This window comes from Meleagris gallopavo, chromosome 23 (assembly GCF_905368555.1).
Source record: "Meleagris gallopavo chromosome 23, MGAL_WU_HG_1.1, whole genome shotgun sequence".
Lineage (NCBI taxonomy): Eukaryota > Metazoa > Chordata > Aves > Galliformes > Phasianidae > Meleagris > Meleagris gallopavo.
Window position 1 is genome coordinate 1,928,027 of NC_139426.1, and position 27,523 is coordinate 1,955,549.

The 27,523-nt window shown below is 39.2% G+C and overlaps 1 protein-coding gene across 1 annotated transcript in view; it reads left to right on the plus strand.

Moving 5' to 3' along the window:
- Window positions 1-15: 15 nt before the first annotated feature.
- Window positions 16-27,523, plus strand: part of GNB1 (G protein subunit beta 1) — a 33,128-nt gene continuing 5,620 nt past the window's right edge. The window contains exons 1-6 of the mRNA XM_085242517.1: window positions 16-361; window positions 14,493-14,544; window positions 21,881-21,988; window positions 24,696-24,734; window positions 26,076-26,182; window positions 27,162-27,225. Coding sequence (XP_085098643.1) covers window positions 21,932-21,988; window positions 24,696-24,734; window positions 26,076-26,182; window positions 27,162-27,225 — 267 coding nt within the window. The 5' untranslated portion in view covers window positions 16-361; window positions 14,493-14,544; window positions 21,881-21,931. The remainder of the gene's footprint in view (window positions 362-14,492; window positions 14,545-21,880; window positions 21,989-24,695; window positions 24,735-26,075; window positions 26,183-27,161; window positions 27,226-27,523) is intronic.

Genomic DNA, 27,523 nt, shown 5'->3' on the forward strand with positions numbered 1-27,523 from the left:
GGGGCGGAGCGGGGAGCCGAGCCGAGCCGGGGTTTCCCGGCCGGCCAGTCACGGGCGGGGCGGAGGGGGGGAGGTTAACCGCGCCCAGGCTCTCGCTTCCCGATGGCTGCGGGGAGCTGAGCGGGGCCCGAGTGTACGAGGAGGAGCCGAGACCCACTGGCACCCCCGCCCCGCTCCGTCGCTCCTTCCGAGTCTACGCCCCGGCCCGAGCCGCTGCCTCAGGAGCGCAGCGCGGGCGGCTTCCCCCTCCCCTCCGCCGCCGCCGCCGCCCCTTCCCCTCCTCAGGCCGGCGGGGACGCGGGCAGGAGCCGCGGGCGACGGCCGGAGCGGCCCTGTTGATGAGCAGCGGCCGGAAGGGCAGGTAACCGTCTGAGGGGGGCAGAGAGGGCGGCGGGCGGGGTGGCACGGCCGCACAGCAGCCTTTTGGCGTTCCTCTCTCCCCCGCAGGGCTCGCCGAGCCCCCCGTTCTCAGCGCGGCCCCACCCTGAGGCCATCTTCCCTCAGCGCTCCCCTCCATCCCTGTTCCTTCTTCCTCTGCGTGGCTGCGCCCTTCCACTTCGCTCCCCTCCCCCCGTTCTTCCCCATTGCTGCCGCACTTCTCTTTTCCCTCCTTCCTCCCGTTTTCCGCCTCTCTCTCTCCTTCTCGCCCCTCTCCGCCGTCTCCTCAGCCCTGGGCGGGAAGGGCGGCGCGGCGCCCTCAGCATGGCGGGGTGGAACGACCCCCACCCCCACCGCCCTTCGAGCCTCCCCAAAAAAAGAAGCGTGTTTGGAGCCGGGAGAGGAGGAGGTGGAAAAAAAAAAAGAAAAAGAAAAAAAGAAAAAAAAAAAAAAAAGGTGGGGGTGGCACCAAGGGAGGGGAGCTTGGGATTTTTGCGAGGTTCCATTTTTAATTATCGTTAGGGCCGTAGCGCCTTGTGTTAGAGGGGCTGGGGGTGCGGAACGGTGAGTTTCCAGAGGAATCGAACCGGAGGGAGGAACGCTGGGAGAGAGAGTGAAGAAAAAGGAGCTGTGGTGTGGCTGCTGTAATGGTGGAAAGCTGACGGAGAGAGAAGGGTGAGGCACACGAGGGGTGAGACGTCTCCAGCCCTGCGTGTGGGGTCCTTTGGGGGGGGAGGACGGGCAGAAAACGTTTTGTTCCCGTTAAAATGGGAACGAGGATGCGTTTTGTTGGCACATCCTCGTCCCCCCATCGCTCTGCATATCGCTGTGCCCCTAGCAGCCGTCAGGAAGATCATGGAGGGTGTTTCCTGCGAGAGGAAAAAGGAGCTTTTTCTCCTTGAAGATGTTAAGAATGCCGTTTCTGCTCCCGGTTTATCATTATTGAGGTGGTTTTGATTCTGATTTGTTTCGTCGTCTTTTTAACCCATCGAATGGGGTTTTTAAATGGGAGGATTGTTATTTCTACAGTTTTGTGTGAAATTCTCCTAATGGTGTGAAGTACATTAAAAAAAACCCGCCGTTTTAATTAAGGAAATAATCTTGTCCAAAAGGAAATCAGAATGATATAAAATATGTCAATTTATTATTCCCGAAGGAGATCTGGAATATTAACAAATGTGATGTTTCGTATTATTCTCCAGTCAGAGGTGGGACTGGTTTAAAACAAGGCATCCTTATGCCACGTTATTATGCATTGTCCCCACAGCAGAAAATAGGAGGAAAGGATTGAATGCGAGGGGTCCTGGGGACAGCTCTGGGGAATTGGTGGCTCAGCTGGGAGAGGCGATGGAAAAGCGAAAAATTAAAGGTTTTGCTGCCCCTAATCGTGAGACTTATCCCGTATTTTAAGCTGATCTGCCAGCCACAAGGATGCGTGCATCGAGACAAAACGCTGCCGATGTGTGTGAAATGCATGCAGAAAACGCAGACGCTCTTCAGCTCTCAATTTGTTTGAAATGTGGCATCTTAAAGGACTTTTCCCCCCTACGTGCTTTAGGAGAGGAGAAAGAGAAGGGACGATAATAGTGTGGTTGTTTTGGTGGCTGCCGATTAACCAGGGTGTGTGTTTGATTTTCTTTTCGCTGTGAATGAATGGATCTTTCTGTGCCTGGGCCCAGTAGCTGCAACAAGATGGCGTTTGCAGCAAGGCAGCTCTCATTTTTCAACTCCTCCTCACCACAGCTTGGCCAAACTCGATCTTATTTCGTAATTGTATTTAGATTTACTTTCTCGTTCGGTTTGCTTGCTTCTTTTTTTTTTGAGGACTGGGGGTAGGACGAGCATTTGGGAGATTATTGTAAGAAATTGGTGGGTTTTTGTTTTATTTTTTTTCATTTTTGTGAGCCTTTCCACATAGGAACTGGGTGGGAGGAGTAAATAGTTTTAGTGAAATGTTCACATCGGCTGTTCCTGGACAAAGAGGTGACACAATTTTGAGGTTTTTGTTGTTTTGTTGTGTTTTGTTTTTTTTAACCTTGCCGTGCCTGCTTAATACCATCAATATGTTCTTTGTTTTTCTTAAGCCTGTTGCTGAAAATTGGTATTTTAAACCTAGAAGACAGGTATGCAAAGGCTTTCCTACCAGGGCAGTGTGCTGCTGCTGAGTCCTGCTGGCCAGGTAACAACCAGGTCTCCTGCAGGCAGTTCCCTTCATGCAGTGTAGAAATCTCCCATCTCACTCAGTGCTTGTGGTGGGCAGAGGCTTTTTAGGCTGTTTTTGGCCCAAAATTGTTGCCATACTTCTGTATGTATGTTCTTATTTTTATTCTTAAGAGTAAGAAAGGCTTTAGAGATATTAAAACAATTCTGTTTCTGAGATACTGTACTGTAAGATATTATGGAGATTTAAACAATTATAGTTTTGAATTATTTTTTTTTTTTAAGGACTTTCAGTTGATAATTTTGATGAGATTTCAGCATGCTTCCAAGCTTCTTAACTTTGGTAACCTAAATAAAATAGCTTGGTTAGTATTTGGTATAGAATCCTAGAATGGCCTGGGTTGAAAAGGACCACAATGATCATCTAATTTCAACCCCCTGCTACATGCGGGGTTGCCAACCACCAGACCAGGCTACCCAGAGAATATATATACTGGGCTCAGGCTTAAAATAATACAGAACCCAATAGAAAAAAAGAAGAAATGTCTGTTTTGTCTCCTGGATTCAGATGACCTCCAAACCCTTGGTAACATCAAGCTTTCTAGTAGTGTTTATCTTTGACTTTACATATAAACCAGTGCTTTATTACTTTACTGTAACAGCCGTAGCCCTGCTGTCCTTCATACAGAAAGGAGAAGGCCCACTTTGCAGCTGGGGGTTGTGTGGTTGGTTCCTTTGTGGTGGTGTTTGTTTGGGGGGGAATAATGAAAGGTGAAATCATCCAAATGCATATTGCTCCTGTGGTGTGTCAGGAATGAAATATTAAAAAGAATGCTTTTCCAATGAACTGGTAGTTCCACTGCTTGGTAGTTCTAATGTGCTGATGTACTTGAAATTAACTGTGGGTTTTTTTGGTAGTAGTACTTTGGCCTTTCAGCATGGGATTGGAAAGGGTAGAAGGAAGTGAGAGCTCATCTTAGGATAAATTACATGTATGCAAGTCTGGTCCTTGCACAGCTGCTAGGTCAGTACATAGCAGGCATCCTGCCATGATATTTCTGATAATGTGTAAATCCAGAATTCCTCAGTAAACCCTAGGAGATGGAAATCTGAAAATGTTGTGTTTAGACTTAATGAGAATTTATATGTAAGTAACAAATACAATTTAGTCTTAGGTTAATGAAGAAGTAATGTAGAACTTTGTGTAGCTGTATTCTTAATATCATCCAACAATGAGCATTCTACAGTTATTAAAACTTGAAACTGGAACAATTAAAACTAATATCTTGAGAATAAGAAATTTTTTCAATTAACGCAATTAATTCTGAGATCGTTTAATTATAGTAGCTATATATATTTCTTGTGTTTTTAGGATGCTTTTTCTTGAAATGAAGCAGGCTGATGTCAGCTGCAGTACGTCATACCAGGAAGTCGTGGTGCTTGGAGGCTTCAGTTTGGTCATGTGGGAAACAACTCAGTGTTAACTGTTTCTTCTTAGGAGTTGTGGTTTCTCAATCACAGTGTGAAATGAGATACAGTTCATATGGAACTGATGCTGCTTTTGCAGATTCTTATGCCTACTGCTTTAGTTAGGAATACTAAGAAAGCATTGCATTTATTTAGTTCTGTAGTTGCTACGGTAGAAAAGTGGAGGTCCTTGCTGCCTGGGAGAACAGCAGTAGACTTGTCTCCTGTATGTCAGGCTTGGCTCGTGTTGTAGTCACTGAATTGGATTAAATTCTTACTGTCCGTGGATTTTGGCTCTCAGCATTAGTGGATTGGTAATTGATATTCTCAATTTTAATATCCACTTTTAGCCATATGGCATACCGTATTGTTTCAAGAAGTCCATTTAGCGCTGGTTTGTTACCACTAAGTTGAAAAGAGAAATCCTGCTTTCAAGTGGTTGAATTATGCTTTGGCAAATCTTCTTTGGAGTCTCTAATGCCTGTGTTCGTGGCAGTATGTGGGGTATTTTTTACAGTGTTTTACTGCTCATGTTGGGGAAAAAATATCTATAACCTCGAGTGAGATTTTAAATGTTAAACGTGATTGAAAATAAGATGGAATTTTTTAAGGGATGGCTCAAAGTGCCATCTCAGAATGAAAAGAATGCATTGTACATTCAAAATGTCTTTTTCTTCCCACTGTTAATGTTGTAGTTTGTATTAGTCAAGGTCACCATAAAAAACAAAAATACCCCCAAGCCCTTATTTTTCTATTTAGCATAGCATCTCAATGTATTATTTCTTCCCAGGGTGTCTAGTGTGCTAGGGATTTGTGTGCCTGGGTTTGTTTCTCACCAAACAGAAACGTACGCAGAATCCATAGACAACTGAGCCAACTGGTAGTTCAGCAGAATGTTAAGAGGCTTTTAAAAGCACTGGGCTGACTGCTAGCAGCACCTTTACTTGAAATGCCAAAATCAACGTGAGTTACTGAGTAAGGCTTCTTAGGACAAAAATGTCAACGTTCCAGAATAGGTTTTCTAGCAGAATATCACATTCTTAGTGAAGCACCAGAAGACTTCAACCATCTCTTTATGCTGAAGCCTTCTAAGGAAGTCACACATTCTAAAAAAATACTTTTGAAGGGGACTTTAAGATCAGATATTTTATTGATCTGTTTTCTTAACAGTTGGCCAATTAAATTTTGTTCTTTACAATGAATAACTTGTGCATCTATTTATTTGTATTGAATGTATTTATCTATTAGGTTTAGTCAAGTGGCATAACATGTGCTGTGATGTCAGATTCTTGAAATGTAATACAATGTTTCTGATTATGTGGAAGACTGCATTTGAAATCTCGAGCATACTTGCTGGAAAGGAGGAGGTTTGCTTTCCCCAGTATGGTCTTAGGCACCCAGAGCTGGTTCTTCTTTGAGCCCAGTGGGAGAGTAATGACTTCAGAACGTTCATCTGCCATCTGGATGCAGCCAAGACCTGGTGCACTACCCAAGTCTTTTGCACAGCATCACTGGGATGCTGTATGCAACTGCCCAGAAGATTAAGTGTAAGCAAAAATGCATCTACAGGGATGTTGTGGAAGTGTAAGCTGTAGTGAGTCTTGGAAGTAACTCTAAATTCTATCTTGGATTTTTATTGCTGTCCTAAACATAGGTTATTAAATAAGGACCCTGCCACAAAATGTTACACATTGACTGGTTATTGAAATTATAGTTCATTGGAAGGTGAGTGGGAAAGGAGAGGACACAGGAGAAAAGTGCTTGAGAAAGCAGTTGTTAAGCAAATTCTTCAGTTATGTAGGTGTTGCAAGATTTAAGTCCTGTGAAAATGGATGCAAGTAACTGTAGCCAGTTTAAAATAGCCTTCCTTCAAGAAGACCTGTCTTTGGATTAACAGGTAGGTTAGCCTTGTAAGCCCATGAGTGGTAATTATCCATGTCTGCAATCCTAAGAGAAATGCAAGGTTATGCAAACAAGTACAGCCCTTTGTGATGGTGGTCAGAAGTAATCCCTGTATCTCAAAGTCAGTGTGGTCTTAGTGTGTGTATAAATGGCTGCTGTGGGTCAGCTGGCGTTAGAAACGTGCTCATAAGTTTGAACCTTGGGCACGCTGAATCTATATAAGTTGATACCAAGAGTTCAGATATTTCGTACTGACTGGAATCTTCAGGTAAATTTGCTTTGAAATTCTTTCTGAGTATTTTTAACTTGGGGATTGTTGAAAATGATGTTTTTGTCTGTTGTCTCAGACTTAGAAAGAAAAGAACTGTGGTATCTGTTGATTTGGTGGGATTGAAGGACAGAATGTGATCTGTGTCTTGGCAGTTTTGGAATCCTAAGGTATAGATGGAACTGAGTCTGAAGACCTAAAGAAGGTGATCTGGGGGAGCTTCAAGGATGTGAGGTATGAGGTAGCTCTGTGACTGTGCTGATAGTGAAGAATGACTACATCTTCAAATTACTTTCATTGTTAGTATTTATAATTCTTAGTTCTAAAGTGAAGAGAAAGAATGATTAAAAATCTAACTGCCGTTTTAATGAGAAATACTATTCATTGCTATAAGTTGTTTCCTTGAAACTGCTTCATTAAAAGTGTCTTTATGTATGATTAGTTAGGATTTCAGGCTGTCAAATCATTGCAGTTTCTAAAGGTTCTTTGTGTAGTAGAAAAATACCCTTTATATGTTTTAAAGATTAATTGAATTTTAGATAGCAAAACACTTTGGCTTTTTCCTGCGTGTTCCTACACTGGTCAGAGAAACAGGAAGGTTCATTTAAAACTTCTTGCCAATCATGTTAATCGTGTTTTCTCACATGAGAATATCATTTTGCTGTCTTCTTGGGGATTGCAACAATGCCTGCTAGAAAAGCAAAAAAGAGAAAATATTAATTAACCATAATTGGAGGTACCAAATCATTTTTTGTAGCTTGATACAATGGAGTACAATATTAAAAGCTATTTAGGGGATTCTGACACTATTTACAGCTTTTTAAAAAATCTTCCTTCTAGAAAAAAGGTAAAAACAAAAACATTGAGGTTGTGAGACTCCTGCATGCAGTCTTTCAGACTGATTTTTGGATATAATATTTTGCCAGTATCAGTGAGGGCTTTGTTCATCCTTGGGCAAAGTGCAAAGCGTAAGCTGAAAGCTGTTTGATTTTTGTGACATGCTGAAACCAATTTCCAACACCCTTCTGACAGAAGAACTTGTAATTCTTTACGTGAGTAGAAACTGAAATAGAAGCACCTGGTATTAGTGGTGTGCAAGGTACTGTAATGACTTTCTCATTCTTATCGGAACGTCTGTGGTAACGCAGGGTACGGTTACTGGGCTTTCTTTGCTGAGCAGGCTGTTAAGCCTATAAATGTTTTGGGAGATTATGTAGTATGCTTCTGTCTATCCAGATGTCACGCCTTGCAACCTGCTGCCTGAATATCGGTGTCCTTTTGTAACTGGGAGGGAGTGCAGCTTCTGAAAGCAGAGAAATTGAACTGCCCCAGCACGTTCTGTTTTAAAATCAGAATGCTTTGTGTTCAGTGGAGCTGCTGGGCTATTTTAGGTATTTATGTGTTGTAGAGAAACAAGCGAGGGGTGGGATGCAAGTCAGAGCCCCACGGTTGAAAATAAAAGATGGTTTGAATGTGCTTTTTTTTTGTGGGTTTTTTTTTTTTAGTGCTTGGTTACCTTTAATAGCAAAATTCACAAAGGCAAGTAGAAATGTTCACTTTGTAAATAGCGTTAACAAGAAGTCTTCAAACTTTATTTCTTACCTGTGTATAGTAGTATTAATTTTTAGTGAGATCTTCATAGTGAAAATCAGTGCAGCGAGTGTTCCTGCCATATATAGAATTAGTTCTGTTCCTTTTAAGTTTAATTGTTGAGCTGATGCATCTGAGTTAACACCAAATGATTTGAGGTATGTGTTAGATATTGAACACGGCAATACTTGAATCTCAAAATATGAGTTATGTCAACTTTTGTGTAGCACATAAAATACCATGACTTAGAGCTGCGTAATACAAGACTTAGCACACGTTTTGTTTTCAGTAAGTAAAACAATACTACCCAATGAAGCAGGCCTGTATGTGTGTGCCTCAGGTTGCTGAGGAGAAATCTGGTTGTGATCCTGCTGGATTTCTCCAGTTCCTGGAACTGTCTTTTCCAGTTAGCCAAAGAAATGTGTTTGGAGAGTGGTGGTGCTGGTAATTTTTTTCTGTTTGTCTAGAAAAACAAAGTAGACGTGATAGTCTGCTGCAACCTTTGGTACTTGAAATAAGATTATAGTGTACTAATTAAAGAACTCTCTTTGTTGGAACATATGTTTGGCATTCCTGTCGCATGCTCTTTGTGACTTGGTAGAACACTGAAGATTCAGACAGATATGTTACTGTCTGTGTCATGAGGGAGTTGTCTGTATGGAGATCAAGAACGATTTGCTTGGTGCTTGAGGTAATTTAATTGTGCCCCAGGTTGTGTAGTCCTGCACTTTCGCTGCAGGTTGACTAAGATGCTATCTGGTTAGTGGTGCGTTGGTCTGCTGTGCCTGAAAACTTGGATTTAGAATTGCATTTCTTGTTTATCCAAAGCTACTATAATGGATGGTCAAATTTTTGTGGATGAATGATGAAGAAATACATAATTTTCAGTTATACAGCAAATGAGTTAATTTTTAATTGTATACATTGAAACTGTAGTCTGCGTTACTCAAAGAAAAATCTTCAAACTATAATAGTCATTGACTTCTACTGTGATTGCCTAGAGTAAGGAAAAAAATGTATTTTAAGTATGATAGAGCTCTTCAAAACATTTTGGAAATCTTATTAAAGTCCTTAGATGTGAGAAGAAGCCCAGTAGTCCTCATACTTGCTTTTAGTCTGACTTCTTTCCTTCCCTTAACTCAGGTGGTAGAATTCACAATAAATTTGGTTATGCAGTGTTACTTATTTGCTGCTCTGGGAATTGAACATAAAGCATTAAGCCACGTCACTAAGCTAGCAGTGTCGATGTGTTTACCTGGATGCTTACCTTGGGGAATTCCAGACTTGCTTCAGTTTGTTCTGATCTCTCAGTCTAATTTATCCTGTAGTATCTTTTGTTTCTTTTCTTTTATATCCTTGCAGTTGTGAGTTAAAGTCAGAAGGGATCGCTCTGGGGAAGGCAGGTATTGCTGCCCTCTGTCGCAAAAGGTAGCACAGACATCCGCTGTTCTGCTGCCTTGCCAGTTCATAATCTTGCATGTGAAGCAAACCAGGATGGCAAATACTTTACTGCCAGGCACTGTGCTGTAAAACTGTGATAGATCAGCTCCTAGTTAATGAGCAGCTCAGCTCGTACAGAAGATGACGGAACTTAGAAGCAAGCTGAGAGGGAAGCTGGAGCTGGAAACAACTACGGCCTTGTTGTTCACAAGGCAGTCCTTAATATTCTGTATATGGCCTGTCCTTAGACAGGCCTCTCTCTCCTTTTCTGTTTTTAAAGGACCCCAATGATGGATACGTTGCCTGTTACAGTTAATGTGTTTTCTGTTGTAAAAACAAACTCAAAAATGCCTTCCCCATCATCCCCCCCACATGAAAACCCACGTAGTTCTGCACAACAGTAGTACTGGGTGGGCTGGCTCCACATAAATGTTTTGTTTTTTTTTAATTTGAGTATTTTCTCTTTACTTTGATCACCAGATTTGCTTCAGGAGGAATACAGCTGGTACACAAAGAGTAATGCCAGGGGTTTTATGAGGGTTAATGTGGTACTGTAGAACGAGGAATGTCCAAGCATGAAACAAGTATTTCCTGTTGTACCTTTGTGCTTTCTCTTATGGTACTGTCACTGGGTTGTACTTGAAGTTTACATTCCATATCACATTAAGCATTGCTACATTGTCTGGTCTCAGATACCCCTTCTCAGTCTGATGGCTCTGAGGTCTCCTGTGTTACTCTACTTTTCAGTCCATCAACCTTGTTTTGTTCTTCCTGCTGAACTGGTTTTGTATCAACAGTGCATATCAAAACACAGCAATTGCTGGGAGAAATCAATGAGCACTAGGTGGTATAAATTATTGCAATGAAAACTAATGGAACTGCTTGCACGTTGACTGAAGATGGATTATGTTGATTGCAGGGCTAGGGAAGAACGTATTGCTCAATCTATTTTGGTTAAAAAAAAAAAAAGATTAAGGAAATCATGCCATATTTTAATCCCTGTGTCGTCTTTTATCTGCTGTATGCATAAAATACTTATAAAATACTTCTTGTTTGCTTTAAGGACCACTGAAATACTTTTCTTCCTTCATGGTGTAGCATAACTTCTTTCCAACGATGCTCTACTTATCTATTCCTCAGGATCAGTTCCAATCTGTAAGAGAACTAACACGTTTTTGTTGAGGCAAGATGTGGCAGTTACAGTAGTTATTTGTAATTATAAAGTAGGCAGGTCAGAACTCAGTTGGGATACCTGGCCAATTTGATAAAATTGATGCAGTCCACTGATAGATATGTTGCTCTTTGGAAAGAAGAATTGCATACAGATAATACTGAACAAAACAGTAGAAAGTAACATACTGGCTTTTGATATAATTAAAAAATGCTGAAAACTGTCATTTTTGTTCTTAAAATAAGTTAACTTCCTATGCCAGCCATTTACCAAGAAACTCACATTTCAAGTGTTTTAAATGTGAATTTCTTTCTGAATGAGACAGAAGAGTTGCAATTAGAAAGTTTTTTGACTTGAATTCCTGAGGTTAAAATAGTTATAATTATTATATTTATACTTCAGATATCTCATAAGACCCCTTTCTTGAGAAGTATGTGCTTGCAATAGTCCCCTTGTTTTTATTAAATTCTCTGCTATTCCTAGAGTTGAGATTTTTAGTAATACACATAGCTTGCAGATGAATTTAGGAAGGATTAATCAAGTGACCTGTTACAGCCCAGACTTCTATGCTTAAATATTACATCAGTATGATTTTTTTTTTAAATGTAGGTCACGGGATTAGGATCAGGAAATGTGAGTACTTTGGCAACAGGGATGCTATGCTGTCTTCCATGAAGGCAGCTTTTATTCACTGTTGGGGGCAGAAGGAGTCAGCCATGAGCTGCAGAGCTGTGTGTTCTAAGTGTGTGTCCCTGCCATGATCTTCATTGCTGTTCTCTGCTGATCAGTATTCTATTTTGAGGGAATGGCAAACTGTCCTAAAGGTTTATTTTCAAATCTAGGGAACGATGAGTCCTCAGGCATTAGAAAATCTGGGTATGCAAGCAAAAGCTGGTGGTTTATGCAAAGCAGGTCCAGTTGGAGATGGATGATTGCTCAGTAGATGTTCTATGTGGCCTTGCTACATGATAATAGCCTCTGGCACACTGAGAATTTTGCACATGAGGTTAACTTCTAACCTTCTGAAATATGGGTTCGTACTCAGAGTTCTGAACTAACATAATGATCTCTTGAAGGGTATTCTGTAACGTGTTATTGCTCCTTTGAGTTTCTCGCTATCTGATAAAACTGCTTAGATTGAAAGTGAGGACTGATCAACCAAACTGTGAGGATAATTTTTGTATGTACAGAATAGCTCTGAAACACTGCTTTAAATTTTGGACTTCTAATTACTGTTTGCCAGTGGCATAGCTGGAACTCCATGTCACTGGCAGTGGTTTGGGAAGGCCGTGTAATCCCTTGGGCTTTAAGACAGCTGATTATTATTGCAGAACAGTCCGCAATAACAGACTGTTAGAAGAAAACAGAATTGTTAGAAGTAATTTTATAAGGTAACTAACTTGCCATTACTGGTTCAGCTGATGTTATAGCTGTCATGTAGCTTGATGCCTAGTGCGGTGCTGAGTGTTGGTTGGTAGCTGGAACAAAGCATCTGCACCTTGAATTAGTAAATGTCTGCCTGCATACAACCATCCTTGCTGAGTGTAGGATCTGTCCCTTTCAGATGGCTGTTGCCTTCTCTGAAAGCTGAAACTGGAAGGTGCTGCTCTGAACTTCCTAATGCCAAGGAGGTTAATTTTCATCTCAATTTTATACTGGACAAAATAGCAAATACTTGATAATGATTCTGAAATGTGTAACTGTATTGAGGTCTGGGCTGTTTTCTTTCATCCTTCCCTCTTCTCTCTCCTGCTTTCACCAACCTTCAGGAAAAACAACCATAGTTTCTTCTGCAGAAGTTTTTTAGGCATGGAGACTTACAGTCTGGTGGGTGTTGGAGCTGAGATCAAATTTCAGGTTAAGTTTTTGCCTCAGTATGACTGCTTAATACATTCAAGTCAAAAGCATCTTAGATCAACAGCAGTAAGAGCACAGACTTGTAGTGGGAAAGCTTTAGCTGGAAGCAGTGGTACTTTTGCCTTCTGAGAGTTACTGCAATTTTGTATTTTTAGTCTGGGCTGCCATGCCTTATTGCTTGGTGCAGACTGCTGTGGGCATGGGGATGCTGGTTGTACAGCCATTGGTAGGGCTGGCTGACTTCCAGGTGTTTTGGTATCATGGTTTGACCGCTTGAGCCATGCTTCTAGTATTCTGTGGTCCTTCCTGTTCTCTCCTGTTTTAGAAATCCCACTTCTTGATGGTGAGAACCTCAAACTCTCAGCTAAGCAGGGCTATAAGGGCTGATTAAGGCACAGTCTTTATTGAGTTCGTTACAATAAGGATTTTTTGCTGAGCCAGTACTGTGGTGAAGGAATGAAGTGGCCTGTAATTTTCATATTGCTTTTACCAGGCTACGTTTTATCTAAAAATGGAAAATTGTGGCAATTCAAATCTTTCTTAAGTGGTTTGTCTACTTTTGTTCTTAAACAAGCTCCATCTGTAATGCAGAAGCAAAGCTATCTCAGTGCCAGGCTTGCATTCTGCAGGCATCATGGGATGCTTCCAGCACACCTGGCTGAAAATGGAACCTGCTTTTGGAAACAAACTGGGGTTTCTGGAGAAGCTTGCTGATATGCTTCATGACTCTTCCTGCAGGCTGATTAAAGCAGCTTGTTTGTGGTTTTTTTTGTTTTTTTTTTTTTTCTTTTTTTGCAAAAAGCATGAGAATTCTGCAACACCTCTCCTGTATTAATGAGGGTGCAGCACAGGGCAGTAATGGTGTGTGTTCTAGCCTTTGCACTTGTGTGCTGTTAGCATTCCAGTGTTATTTTACTTGCTGACTTTTTAGGTAATTGTCAGAATTTCACTGCACTTCATGATGTCTGCAGTGTGGGTACATTTTTCTGTCACAACCTCTGGAAGTTGAACATTGCTGTTTCTTTTTTTTTTCTTTTTTTTTTTCCCCAGACCTTATAATGGTGATGTCAGATGTGTTTGCTTCCTCAAGGGTGTGGGGAGGGAGGAGAAATTTGGCTTTTAAGTGTGAGTTATTGTTTTATGTTTGAAAGTGTGTTGTGGCATTAATGAGCAAAACTGCTTACACTGTGGTTTCATAATCACAGCACTAAACGGTTCATCTATAAATGGGCTTGGATGAGGATGACCCATATCCTAAGTAGCTTAACCTCCATACCAGACACTGAAGTAGTTTGTAAATTTTCCAGCTAATAGTGAACTCTGAAGTCATAAACTTGCATTTCATCTAAGCTCTGCAGTTCAAAATATATGAAGCTGCAGGCTGACTCTGTGATTTAAGCTGACTTGGCTTCATTACATTCCTGCTTTATGCTTAGAGTAATCCTTTGCTGTTTTGATGCAGTGGTTTTGAAGGTGTGTATTCAGGTGTCCATTGGCATCACTCGAAGCCCAGGTTGTGCTGTGTGGTAGAGACAAATCACAAACTGTTAGAATAGGAGCATTTCAAACCATGGAGTGAGTTATAATCATAACTATGTGCTGTTAAAGAAATAGGAAGTTGTAAAACTTCTTGAAGTCTTTTCTACTTGTTGTGAAGTCCATTTGTGTGTTAGATTATGACCATTTTCCAGAATGGAAGTGCGCGAGTTATTTGTCATTTTTAATCTTTTTATGTCCTTAATACTTGTGATTAGAAGTTTTTAACCCTTCTAGAAAGAAAAGCGGTGTGCTCTCACTTGAGCTTGTTAGTAGGAGGTTTATGTAACTTCTTTTGATGAAACAGATACCTTGATATTGAAGCGTACATCAGAAACACTATTGAGCAGAAATAATTTCGGTGCTTAGAGAGCACTGAAGGAGGTGTTTTGAGGGGTGCTTTATAGCACAGAAAATTCCAGTCTTGTGTGTAGCAGTACAGCAGTGTGGATGTAGGTGTTGCTAGGGAGAGAAGAACAACTGATCTGAGGGCTCCAAGAGTTTTCTTAACAAATGTTAAACTTCTTGAGATGAACAGGTCTTTAGGTTATGTCAGCAGTATTGCTGAAGCAGTGTTCCTCTCCTTCGTGAAGGAAAAACCAGTTGTTCCCATTATGTTAGGAAAAGAAGCCTATGCTTTGGTAGCTGAATTTCTGCTGAATTTGTTACAAAATCTATGTTGTTTCTTAATAATTACATTCATTTTGGTGTTTTTCTTTCCAGAATTTACATGTTTGACAGCAGAAGTTGGCTTTCTACTGTAGTGAGAGAAAATGTAAGTAGAAGAATGAGGTAGTTCCTTTTTTTTCTAGTTTTTGAGAAACTAATGCTAACTTTAAAAAGTGGCTAACCAGTTTCAGTTGTTTTAGTCTATGCAAGTCTAAAATACCGATTTTCTACCTTAGTATTTGGATTCGTATGTCAACAGGAAGGATTTAAAAATGGTCAGGAAACTTGCTAAATAATAGATGTTAGTGCCTGCCTTCTTTCAGAAATGGAACTCATGAAGCAGAGGGAGACCAAAGATGAAACTGTTTCATCTCAGTGGGGCAGGGAAGTAAAAGGAAAAAAAAAAAAAAAAATTAGAAGAGTTATTCTCATGAATCAGAAATTACTTACCAGCCATATTGGGACAAATGAGGCCACGTTTCTTGTGAACAAAGGAGCTCGTCATACTGTACTTTCAGTGTTTTGGGTATTATTTAAGTAGATATTCTATGTAATCGTAATTGTCACTAATATTTTTCTGGATAAGTAAAACCTTTATTACTTTCCAAGCTCTAATATAAAATGTTTCTGCCTTTTGTGAAGCCCATTAGTATGTGATAAGTTGTGTGAGAAATGTTTTCTCAGTTAGATTTGTTTTATTTCTGCTTACTGTATATTAGCTATACTTTCAGAAAGCAAACAATCCCCCATGCTCTTTCTCTAAAGGCATCTCCTGAGGTGTTCTCTAATTACTTGCCTTGGTCAACCCTAGATATCATCTGTTCCTTTTTTTTTTTTTTTTTTTTGGAGGTGCAGACACTGGAACTGAACTCAGTGTTCCAGGTCTGGAGAAATCATTGCTTTAGACAGTGTCACTGTGATATTGCCAGTATTTTCTGTCCTATTTTTTGTGCAGACTTTTGTTCTGTTTTAACCAGCACTGTGTATTAAGCAGGTAAGTCTTTGAGCTATTCCTCACGTGTCTTAGTATGGTTTTTTCACTTCAAATAAAGGTTCTGTCACAGAATCCTGTGTGATTCTATCCATTTCTCATGTTGTGTCCCTGTATACCTTCCTGTGATCTGTGGCCTCAAATTCCTTGTGTCTGTAGATGTGTGCTTCACAATCTGAAGGCACCTTTGAATCCTCTTTTTAAATCTTTTTTTTGGGAAGAGAACACCACAAGTTTGCCCTGCAGGCAATTATCAATCTTACTTATTGAGTGAGAGTCAAATAGGAATCAGTGTGCGCTTTTGTTTAAATAACAAGAAAAAGCAGCTTTCCAAAGTCAGTATGATATAAAAACACTGGAACTGACAGTGGATTGTGTATAATTCCTTTGTCATTGTGAAAATGTACAAGCTGCTGTACATGTTACTAATAGGATTTATGGTATCTGATAGATTAGCACAGCTTCTTTTAATCAGATGACCTGCTATGAGACTGTTGGGTAGGCATAATGTGGAGCCTTTCTTACAGCTGTACAACTTGGACTCTTGTTTTTGCAAATTATGCCTATTTTTTTCTGACTGTTCCTTACACACTGGAGTGATTTGTATTACCACGAAAGATATTGAGGGAACAAATAGGGAATATTCTGTTCATTTAGGAGAAAGGTAATTTAGCTAACCTGCTTATGAAATGGCTGCATTCAGGAGTTATTTTAACAATAAAAATGTAAGCCCTCTGTGTTTGCCAGACTTAGCATCACCAATGGCTTGATGGGATTACTTTATTTATGGATAGCAGCAAACAAAACTTCACCATCAAGGAATAGACCGTTCTATAAATACTTGATTCATTTGCTGACCCTTGAAAAGTGTGTGCTCTCCTTTAAGCTATGGAGGTTACTCACAGAACAGGTTATTTAGGAGAGAAGCAGGCTCTTATCTTTTCTCTAGAATTATGGAAAAATGAAATAATGAATTATTTAGTAAATTTTGCCTCATTGCTTTTGTCAGATTAGAGGATCGTACTTAAATAGCTCAATGATATGTTTGAATGAGGTCTGTTGTAGTTCAGTATAGGTAAGCATTAGTCTACAAGCAGAAATGATAGTATTAATGATAGTTCAAATAATTGGGCCTCATTATATAGAGCTTGAATACTGGAAAGGATACTCAGTATCTAGTATTGAAATGAGTGGATTTGAATTCTTAGCACTTTAATTGTTGTCCTGTCACTGTTCTCCAGGCTGTGAGCTTTATCTTCAAATTAGGGTTGTTCTACTGGGATCCTGAGTATGTTTGCATTTGCAGAAGTATTGGGAAGTTTTACAGATTTCATAAATTTTTTATTCATATTTCAAGGATTCTGTGTAGAGTTGTTTAATATATAAATGTCTGCCTAGACATAAATCTTTTCTCTCTTCTGTGGCACAAAGGGAAATGAAAATGGAAGTCAAGATGAGTGACATGATAAATTCTTCTAACATGGTTTAATTGCAAAACTATCATATATGGAGAGTGACAAGTTAGCTGTTGTCAGTGCTTGTTTTTCTTTGCTGGGAAAGAGGGAAACAATGTTTTATTCTTCTATGAGTAACTTGTAAGAAGAGATTAGGGACTTGGGTCATTCAAAGTAGTGAAGAATAGTCAACTGCCTTGCAAGTAGGTGTATTATTGTCCCTAGCAAGTAGAGTATTATCTACAAGGTATACTTGTCAACAAGATTAGGGGGAATTAGGCTTAGAGCAGAGACACTTAAGCACATCAGCCTGTGGAAAGATCTTGAGTGAGTTCAGCAAAGTGAATGTGTTATTCTTGAGAAGCCTGCCTTCAGGAGCGCATTCACGGGGAAGTGAGGTAAGCTTGAGCTTGACTGCTACCTATTTCATCACGGCTGTGCCGGTAATTTGAGAAAAGGAGTGTGGAGCTTGATTTGTGACTTTGACTTAGAAATGAAATAATTTGCTTCAAAACTCCAGAAATAGAAGTATTATCCTTATTAAATTTTAAGTTTCTCCTGGAAACCTTCTAGAATGCACTTCAATGCCTTTTTAGCATGCCAAGGAACAAAAAGATATTATTATACAATATTCTGCTTGTTTCTGATGAGCCTACATATCATATATTGAAGCTTCTGCTACTTCAAGTGCCTTTCCTGTATAATTTCTTTGCCTTAGCTGTTCTTGTCCTTGATGAGAATGTGTGGTGTGTTGTGGTGATGTTGGTTTTTTTATTTTTGCTTTGCTGGTTGCAGTACCAGTAAGCTCTGCTGATTTACAGTGCAGCTGAGAAGTTCAGATGTACTGAAAGATGTTTTTTTCCCCACAGGTTCATATTTTTGGCATAAGATTAATTGCATAAGACTTGATGTAAAAGAAATAGGGAAATAGCCAAGTCGGCTGGTTGGTTAACACACATATTTTACAGACCCATAAATCTTTCAGAACACTCCTATATTTTGAAGCTCTTGGCTTCATTAGGATTTTCATTTCCTGAGTGTTAGTGAGTTCAGTCAAGTTGACAGGAATCAGAACTTCCTGTTGATGTTCAAGCAACAAAGACTACAAAGAGAATGTGGAAATGTGGTTTAAACAATTCCTATTGATGCTGTGTCAGAAATGCAGTTCAGTTTGGAGTTGCTTGAAATGCAGAAGGGCTGACTTGGAACACCAAGTGTAAAAGTGTATTTATTTTTGTTCTGTGTTTTTCTGTATATATGGTATTACAGGCTGGCAAGACATTGAGAGTTATAAGCATTTAGCTATTGATTTTCATGCAGCAAATATTGAAGCATGAGTTCTGGCAAGTGATTGATAGTGAAGTTCCATAGAAGCCTTAACAGTTACAGTTATGTTCCTTGGACTCACTGCTGTCTGCAGTAATGGACACTTATCTTGTGCGTGGGTGTAAAAGCTTTGTAGGGATGGTAAACCATCTTGAGATTATTCATTAAAAGGAAGCTGTCCTTGAAACCTAAGTGAATGGCCGCCTTTTAGCATAGAGTTTATGAATAAAGTGTTTTAGGAGCTGAGGTGTGCAGTAAACAGGGTATGTTGTGTGTAATATACATATGTCTGGCTGAAAGCAGTCATGAAAAGACTGAAGGTTGTGTTCTGATCAAGTTTTAATTCTTTTTGAAGGTATTTGGGCTGTTCTTCCCTTCTATCACCTTTTGTAAAGTGGGAATTGGAAAGAAATTGAAGCGGAGTGCTGAAGCAGAGCACTGTTTCCAATTTGATGTGAGAGTTGGGAATAGAGCCTCTCTTTTGTAACAAGGCAACAGAGAGTTATGGCATGAGACTTGACAATCTCCTGGGGTTGGTACTTGTGTGAGGGGAGCCATGTATCTGCTGAAGTTACCATGGTACCCTGTAAACTGGAGAACAACCGGCTTCCTTGCAGCTTCTTACATATCTGAATCAGTGTTGCTGCTTGTGTTACGACTGGTCGAAAAGCCTTGATGCAGTTGGGCTGCTTCATCTGGCTTTGTCATTTCCTGCAGCACCTTCCAGTATGAGCTATGGTAAGCTATAAAACACAAGCATGAAACAAGCTCGTATGATTTAAACTCTGGATCATTTGCATACATGCAGGAATGAAACTACAAGGTTTGGTTTCTGTGTATTGAATTTCTCATGTGACTTTTCTAAGGGTAGTATTCTTAGAATTGTGGACTTGCTAAGTTTGGAAGAGACCTCTGTGATCACTCAGCCCAATCATCTGCATATCACCACTATTTCCCACTGAAGCATGTCCTCAGTACAACATCTAAATGTTTCTTGAACACCTAGGGATGGTGAATCCACTTCCTCCCTGGGTAGCCTGTTCCAGTGCATGACCACTCCTTTGGAGAAGAAATTTTTCCTAACGTCCAAACTGAATCTCCCCTGCTGCAACTTGAGGCCATTCCCTTTAGTCCTATCACTAGTTACATGGAAGAAGAGGCCGACCCCCACCTCACCACAGTATCCCTTCAGGGAGTTAGAGCAAGCAGTAGGATCTCCCTGCAACCTCCTCTTCTCCAGTTCCCTCAGGTGTTTCTTATAAAACTTGTGCTCCAGGCCCCTTTCTGGCTGCATTGCCCTTCTCTGACCACACTCCTTCGGCCTCTTCTTATTCCATACATGGAAGTTTTGCTTCGTTTAAATGCAAGAGAATTCTGTTGTGTCACACAAGTTCTGGTAAGAATAAATTGGCACTATTTTAAGCTGTATGCTGCACAATGACATACCTGCGTTGACTGACATTAGATTATTCACCCTATTATATTTTTAAATAAAGCTGTATGTAAATCTTCAATGTAATTACCTGTAACTCTGCAGCTGGAATTCTGTGTCCTAAATCTTTATCTTAATCCTATCGTTGAGTTGCTGTGTCCTTGAGCAGAACATTTAAGGTTTGGATTGTAATTTCTTGCTCTGAAATAGAAGTGATACTGTCTGAAATTCCTTGTACTCTGCCTGGAGAGGTTGGTATTTGCTTAGTGGGAATTGGGCTATATATTAACTTAGAAAAGGGCAGAAATAGAATCAGATATTAAGAAGCTAAAAGATCTGAAAATTTAATGAAGTTTATTTTTAAGAACAGTCTGGAGAGTTTCTTAATTCCTTGGGGAGTAGTGCTTACTACTTCACAGTGTGACTGGACCACAGCTGGAGAAAGTGATGGTTATATGCTTAAAAATTGCAGGGAGACCCAACTGTGGAGTGATTTGTCTTACATGTAGAATGAACAATAGATCTTGAGAAAGAGAAGAACATTGAAAGGAAAGAAAGGTGGTTAGAGGATAATAAAAGTCTGGGCGGGTCTTTTCTTAACTGGATTTTGGGCTAAGCTGAACAAGCAATCTTAAAGGGCTTAAAGATGACCCTGGAGCCAGAAGAGAGAGAGAGACCTGGTTTCACAATGAAGAAAAGGGCTTTAAAGTTATGAGTGGAGATTTTGAGATAGAAACTAAGTGAAATTCCTTCTTTAAAATACTCTGGGTATAAACTTGTAAGTGATGACATGACAAGATGAGACATTTAAGTTCCTTGAGGTCATCAGTTTAGAATACTAGCTATTACAATAAGAGAGAGCATAGAGTTAGGTCTGGTTATGTGGAATTGCTCTTTAGAGTGTCAAAGCTCTATAGACCATCAGAAATTATCCTCGTCTTCCCTTGGGAAGGGCTGCCTCAGAGCTCTGAGGAAAAAAAGCCAAACCCCTCATGCTTGCCAAGATAAATAAGCTGATTAAATCTTAATGAAATAATATGTAAAGCTGCTAGCAAAGCATTTGCATTATTTAATAATAAAGGGTCAGTTCTGGCAAATAAAGTGTTCTCAACTACCGGTAGTATGTTCTGTGTGTTTTTTAATAACCTGCAGGTGCTTTACATAGTATTTGAAAATGAGTCTAATATGTTGTTCTCCAGCAAAGGGCGAACTTCGTTAATGAGTTTCTTTAGCATCTTACCTTTACATTGTATGCAGAAATTCTTGAGTTAAATTCAGCTGTACCTCGGCTTCTTCAAGTATAGAATGCTAGTGAAAATGCCAGCATGATGCCAGCATGGAAATGCCAGCATATTTCTAGAACAGACTTATAATCATGAGCAATATGCTTGATGGAAAATACCTGTGTGCTCACTGTAATACAAAACAGTCCATTTGTTGAGGAGCTATATGTAGGATGGGTGAGGGCGTTCGGTGATAATTGTTTCACTGAGGCTTCATTTTTGGCCACAGAGTGCAGTGACTGTATTAATGTGTTAATGGCTGGAAATCCAGGTGTTTTAGTGGAGGCATGGCTTTAGCAGCACTTGTTTGAACTCCTTCTCTTAACCTAACAATGAAAAAAAAATGTTAATTTTATTCTGACATATATATCAATGCTGGAATCTTTTCTGGGAAATCTCAGGGGACACGTTAACAATTGGCCAGAAAAAACTCAACAACACTTGTGAATGATCTATCCAGATAATAGAACACACTTTTCATAACTGCTGTGTTTCAGACAGGGTTCGTAAGGGCCTTTTGACAGCATTTTGCATTTACCTATAGTATCTAAATATTTTAAGTTCTAATTTTGTGTCCTGTGGAGGTGTTCTGGCTTTCCTGTCTAACCTTAATATGAATTGCTGGAAGAGTCGTTCTTGGTAAATTGGAGTTTATAAAAAAAACTGAATCCAAAAAACACTAATGAAAAAAAAAAGATGCAAAAAAAGAGACCGGGAAGAAAAGAAATAAGTCCAAATAATAATCTGTTTTCTGCAGATGGGAAAAAAAATAGTCAACACGTATGCAAACACTGTATTCTGAAGACACTTCAGAGAAAGTCACCTATATTTTGAAGATTGAAAAAAATAAATCAGTGATTGGTTTATAAGTACTGTTTGAGGTAACTCAAACTGTCTACTCAGTTAATTTTAATCTATGACTTCTACTAATCCTTCTGTTATCGCTTGTCTTTCAGATTTCTGGTTGTTTGAGAGGTGGCAGCAGAGCACACCTTTAGCACAGGAAAATGAGTGAGCTCGACCAGTTACGCCAGGAGGCTGAGCAACTGAAAAACCAAATCAGAGTATGTATTTCATCAGTGGATCTTGAAGTTTACAAAAAAAGATGTGTGTGTCTTGAAAGTGGCAAAGATGGACAGAAATGTGATGCATTGTGCTTTTTTCTACAGTGTCAGAGTTAATGTAATGAAGTTCACATATGTGCAACTTTACACAAGTAAATCCACAAAATGGATAAGATTGGATTAGATCAAGATGAAAGGTTACTGAAGTTTTTCTGAGCCAGTGATTCTATTTATCTTTCAGTGTTTGTTTCACTTTTCAAGTGTAGTTTTGAGGAGCTTGAGAACATATTTGGGGCAGTAAGTTGGTTCCAGATAATGACCTTGTACTGAATAAATAGACAAGGAGTAATTCAGAAACATGCATTTGGTTTCCAGTAACTGTGAGAAAACAAGTTGAAGAATGAAGATGATTAAAACTTCCTGACCGTGGTTAAAGGTTTACATAAACTACATCTGTGAACTGTTTTGTGAAATGGCAGTATTAAGGTGAAGACTATAGGAGTTAGTATATTGTTCTAAATAAATGGCGTGTCTGTTCTTCTGTTACTGAGTAAAAGAAGGAAAGCAGTCTGTTTATTTAAAGATAGAATGTAGTCCAAATGACATTTGTTTTAGATTTAATTTGAAAAATGTATTATGAAGCCCAACGTGAACTGGAGTGTAGTCAGTATTGTAATTCCTTGTGGAGGGAAACATAACATATGCAGAACACAGTTTGATCTGTTCTTTCAAAATGAATTCAGTGACTATAAATGACTTTAATACAGGCCTGTTCTAAATGTTCATTGATGCTGAGATTCGCAGGGACTTTGTAGAGGTTTTGTGCTTTAGTAGGAAGGACATCAAAGATAGAACAGCTGCAACTCCCATGTCTTACTCAATTTGGTCTCCCTGTACGTATTTACCTTTTTTTTTTTTTTCTGGGAAGTTCTTTAGCAACTAATTCTTTGAGGTAGGTTGATTTTTTTTATTTTTTTTTTAAGACAAAAAGAAACTTCTATCTTGAAAGCTAAAAAAAAAAAAAAACCAAAAACCCAACAAACCTCCTCTAGAAAGTGAAACAAAAACCTGTTGGTTGTTTTTGTACATGATAAGTTGAGATGTTCAAGATAAACTCTGTGAAACGCAGGCTATGACAGGGGATTTTATTTAGTAGACTGTCTAAAGTTATATTTCGTTTGCTTTACCATCCTTTCTTGTGTATTCCTTCCATTAGTCTTCAGCACCTGTTCTCTAAATATTCAGCCATACTTGGCAATGATTGAATTTTGCATTGACCTGAGAAGAGGCACTGTGAAGTTTTTCTACTTCTGTCCTTATTCTGAAGAGGTAGTCTTTTAATCTAGGAGTTAAAACTAAGTGAAGGTATTGCCTGCCTCAGATTAAGTTAATAGTACTTGTCTTCATTGTTCCATCTCTGTTTCAAGCATTTCTAATGTATAGGAAGTTGGTGTTTTCTTTTTTTTTTTTCACAGCTTTCTGGCCAGCCAGCACACAGGAAATATCTAAACTGACTGTGAAGCTCAGATTTGTCACTAGTACTTCACACTACCAGTCTCCTAACTCCACAGAACGAATCTCTGTGCACTCTGTTGTGATGCTTACTAGTCTGGATATATTGTTTCAGCCCCTTCAGACATAAAAGCTGCCTAGAAAAAGAAAATAGTGTATTACTGCATGAAAGCATATAAGATGCAGCTGTTATGGAGTAGTGCTGGAATGAGCATAAACAGATTTATTAGTATGGCAGTTTGCTTTTGGTGCTTTTAGTCTTCATTTAGTGGTTAATTTTTTTTTTTTTTTCCAAGGGACCAAGCAGAACACTGGTTACATCTTAAACTAAATTCTGTTACCAGAACTCCTACACTGCTCATGTGGGAGCACACATCCACACAGACTGTGTGGCTACCTGTGCTTTTTAAGCAAAGTTCAGCCAGGTACTGTTAACTGATAACTGGTAAACCACGTGTGCTTCACAGGAGTGAATTGAAAAGGCTTGGCCAGTTATTTTCCCTACTTGCTAGCTCAGGATAATTCTCCAAATTTGGTCTTCCAAGGTGGAAAAAATCCACTGAGTCTCAATGATAAGCCTTAAAGTATTTCCTTTGGCAGATAGTTCTATTACCCAGTATTTCTTACAGCTAAAGTTAAGTTCTCTAGCTTACGTTTTCCTTTTCCAAGCTGTATTCTTTCTACTTAATTCTATGGTCAGAAATTTTTTTTCATTTATTCATATTTTTCGGATACTAGGTTTAGTTTTCTGTTTTCTCCTAGAAGTTGCATGTACTTCTCTTACCTCTGCAATGAAAATTCTCACGTAACTAAAATAGCTGAATCCCTTTGAGCTGATTTTGTCCAAACAATATATTAGTGTAGGACAATTTGTTAACTAAAATACAATTTGTAGGTAACTAGCTTGATTAATGAATGCATCTCTTGTCTTATTTTTTCCTGAACGTGGTAGAAGTTGCCTGTCATTACGGCTGGAATTTCTTGCCGGATATGAGGTTTCATGACAGGGAAATTTCAAATGCTCAGCATGTTTTGACAGCAGTCTGTCATGTTATGTTCATGCTGCAGTTACGATGGGTCCCTTCTGAATAACAAACCAAAATGCTTTCTAAACATTATTTTGTGGCAGCTTGATTAACTTGACAAAACCAAGATTGAGCAGAACTTAGAGTTCTCTAACTCTGTTCTATTGCAGGATGCTAGGAAAGCGTGTGCAGATGCCACCTTGGCTCAGGTAAGCAGTTAAGAGTTTAAATGAACTACAAAAGCATGTTCCCTTTACAAAAAGAAAATGTGCTGTAAAAAGGTAGATCCGAGTGGATTTTTTGTATTTATTTTTTTAATTTTGCCTTTAGGTGGTTTTTTCAAGAAATATATGTGGTGCTGATGTTCGGTTTCTGAGAGCAGTAACCTGGAGCAGTACTTTCTTGAAGAAATCACTCAGGGCTGATCCCTGCTGAAGGGAGCCCTGGTGTTTTGCTACAGATATGGTAGCAGCACAGTTGTGTTACTGGCACTCTCAGAACCATAAGACCTCTGAGGTTTACCTACTTATGCATTGATGCCCATACTTCAGCACCCGAGTTGATACCTCTGTGTGTTGCTGTGCTGTCCTGTTTTAATTTTGTTAACTTGGGAGAGGGAAACTTGTGTTCTGTAGTACCCCTCTTGGAGATGTACGGTAGGTATGTATGAATGTACTGATCTTGTGATCTTATTTTCAGGCACAGTGCTGCATATTTTCCAGGTTGAAAGTGTGCAAATAAATAAATAACTGTGGAAGGAACAAAAGCAAAAAACTTTCATATTACTAGCATGGAATGTGTCCATGATGAGGATTTTTGTGTCATGGAAGTGCTCTTTTCACAGTGCTGACGGCCTTTGAAAAGAAGCAGAGAGACTTGCTCAAATGTTCTTGCTAAATAATTCTGTAACATGGAGACATGAGAAATATGCAGACAATATCCATAAAACAAACTTGCATACTTTTGGATTTGTTGAGATGTGTACTTATTATATTACTGGAAATGTGTACTGATTTGGGGTTTTTTTATTATTTTTGTTTTTAACTAGTACTTTTCTTCAGACTGGAGAAATTATTGATATTAAACTTAGCTGCATAAGGACAGCTAAACTAATTACTTCCTTATGTTGCTATTTACTTACTCCAGAGACTGCTTTTATATTCCAAAAGTTAAATAAAACAGGAATAATATGATTATAGTTTTCCAGTGTTTGGAAGGGAAGGTCATCTGGATCTGAAAGTGAGTTATTCATCCATCTTTCAAAAGCAGAGGCATTGTCTAAAGGCTGAAATAGTGCACCCCACTTTCTGTCTAGGAGGAAAAAAAAAAAACAGCCAACAAAATGATGGTTTCCTTAAAGCAAGTACTGCTTCAAATGAAGTTGTTCTTGATTAGACATTTAAAAAAGAAAATAGTCAATAAAAAAAAAAAAAGTAGGACTTCTTGGTTTGCACTGCGGTGGTTATTGAAATGTCTGTGTATGATGGTTTGTTTTTTTCTGTGGAGCTATGAAGTGAAAGCTTCAATGGATGGTACAATCCCTGTTTCAGATCACAGCCAATATTGACCCGGTGGGGAGAATTCAGATGCGCACCAGGAGAACACTCCGGGGGCACCTGGCCAAAATTTATGCAATGCACTGGGGGACTGATTCCAGGTGGGTTCACTGTGCTGTGGGAAGTTGGGTGCATCCAACTGTTACTTACCTGTTCTGCCACAAGGATCCCCAAGTTCAAAAAGATCGTAGGCAACCGAGAAAGCTTGGAACCACTTGATGTAACTTTTTTTCTTCCTGGTATGTGTGGTTTTGTCATCAGAATCTAAATTTATTTTTAAAATGGGGTTCTCGGTCTCTTTGGCAAAAGTGCACTGTGACAGCTGCAAGATATAAGCTGGATTTAAAAAAAAAAAAAAGGCAAAAAACCAACAAAAGACCACCAAGAGAACAAAGCACTTCAGTGAATGCACTGTGTTTGGCCAGAAAAAGAGTCGTGAAACAAATCTGAATACCATATTGAACTGTTTTCTCTGAAATTACTTATGAAAGGAAGTACTGAAGAGATGCTTTATGCAATCTACCTTTGAGCATACTAAAAGAGCTCTGAGCAATTAACTAATGTGTTATGTGTCAAACAATTTCTGAGTGGAGAGTGTGGATTTAAACTTTAAAAAAAAAAAAAATCTTCCTAAAGTTTCCTCTCCGTGAGTGACATCATTGCTGTGTTTTTTTTCTTGTTCCCCATTGTATTTCAGTGCTGATATCCGTTCAGTTTTTTGGGACAGCTTAGAACTGTAATTTCTGTTCTAAAAACAGGAAAACAGAAAACAAGTTGACAGTATAGATCGTCAAACTCGCTGAATCTGAAGCCTATGTACAGAACACAAAGGCACTGATTCCATATGAGTTTTCTGCCTCAGTTGTTGCCATGTTGATAATCTATTACATATTTCCATAATATTTTGCATTTAAAATTGATGATTCCAAAATAATTTCCTAAGTGCTGGTAGCTTGAATTGAGTAGTGACATGCTGTACTTAAATGGTACCTTAGTTGTGGCAGTGTAGACAGTGCTATCAGAAAACATTCCTTCTTGTCTTCCTTCAGTGGCTGAATTTACCACCTGTTTCCTTTTCAGGCTTCTAGTTAGTGCCTCCCAGGATGGCAAACTTATAATTTGGGACAGCTATACTACAAACAAGGTAAGATTAACTGTTAAGTTGATAATTAATAATTAATACAAAGGAGGGAAGTACTCTCTGTCAACCAAAGCAATGCAGACATGAACCTAAATCTTGATTTCTCCAGTAGGAAATGTAGCAGTGTTTTAAGTGTTTTGTGTGTGAAAATGTGCACTGCAAACAGAAGAAGACAGAGGAAGTTAGTTAAATATTAAGTCTTAGTTTGCTGTGGGTTTCCAAAGTAGGATTTAAGTGGCTCTGAGAGTAACAGTTTCCTCGCTAGTTCATTCATAACATAGCATCTAAGCCTGGAATTGGC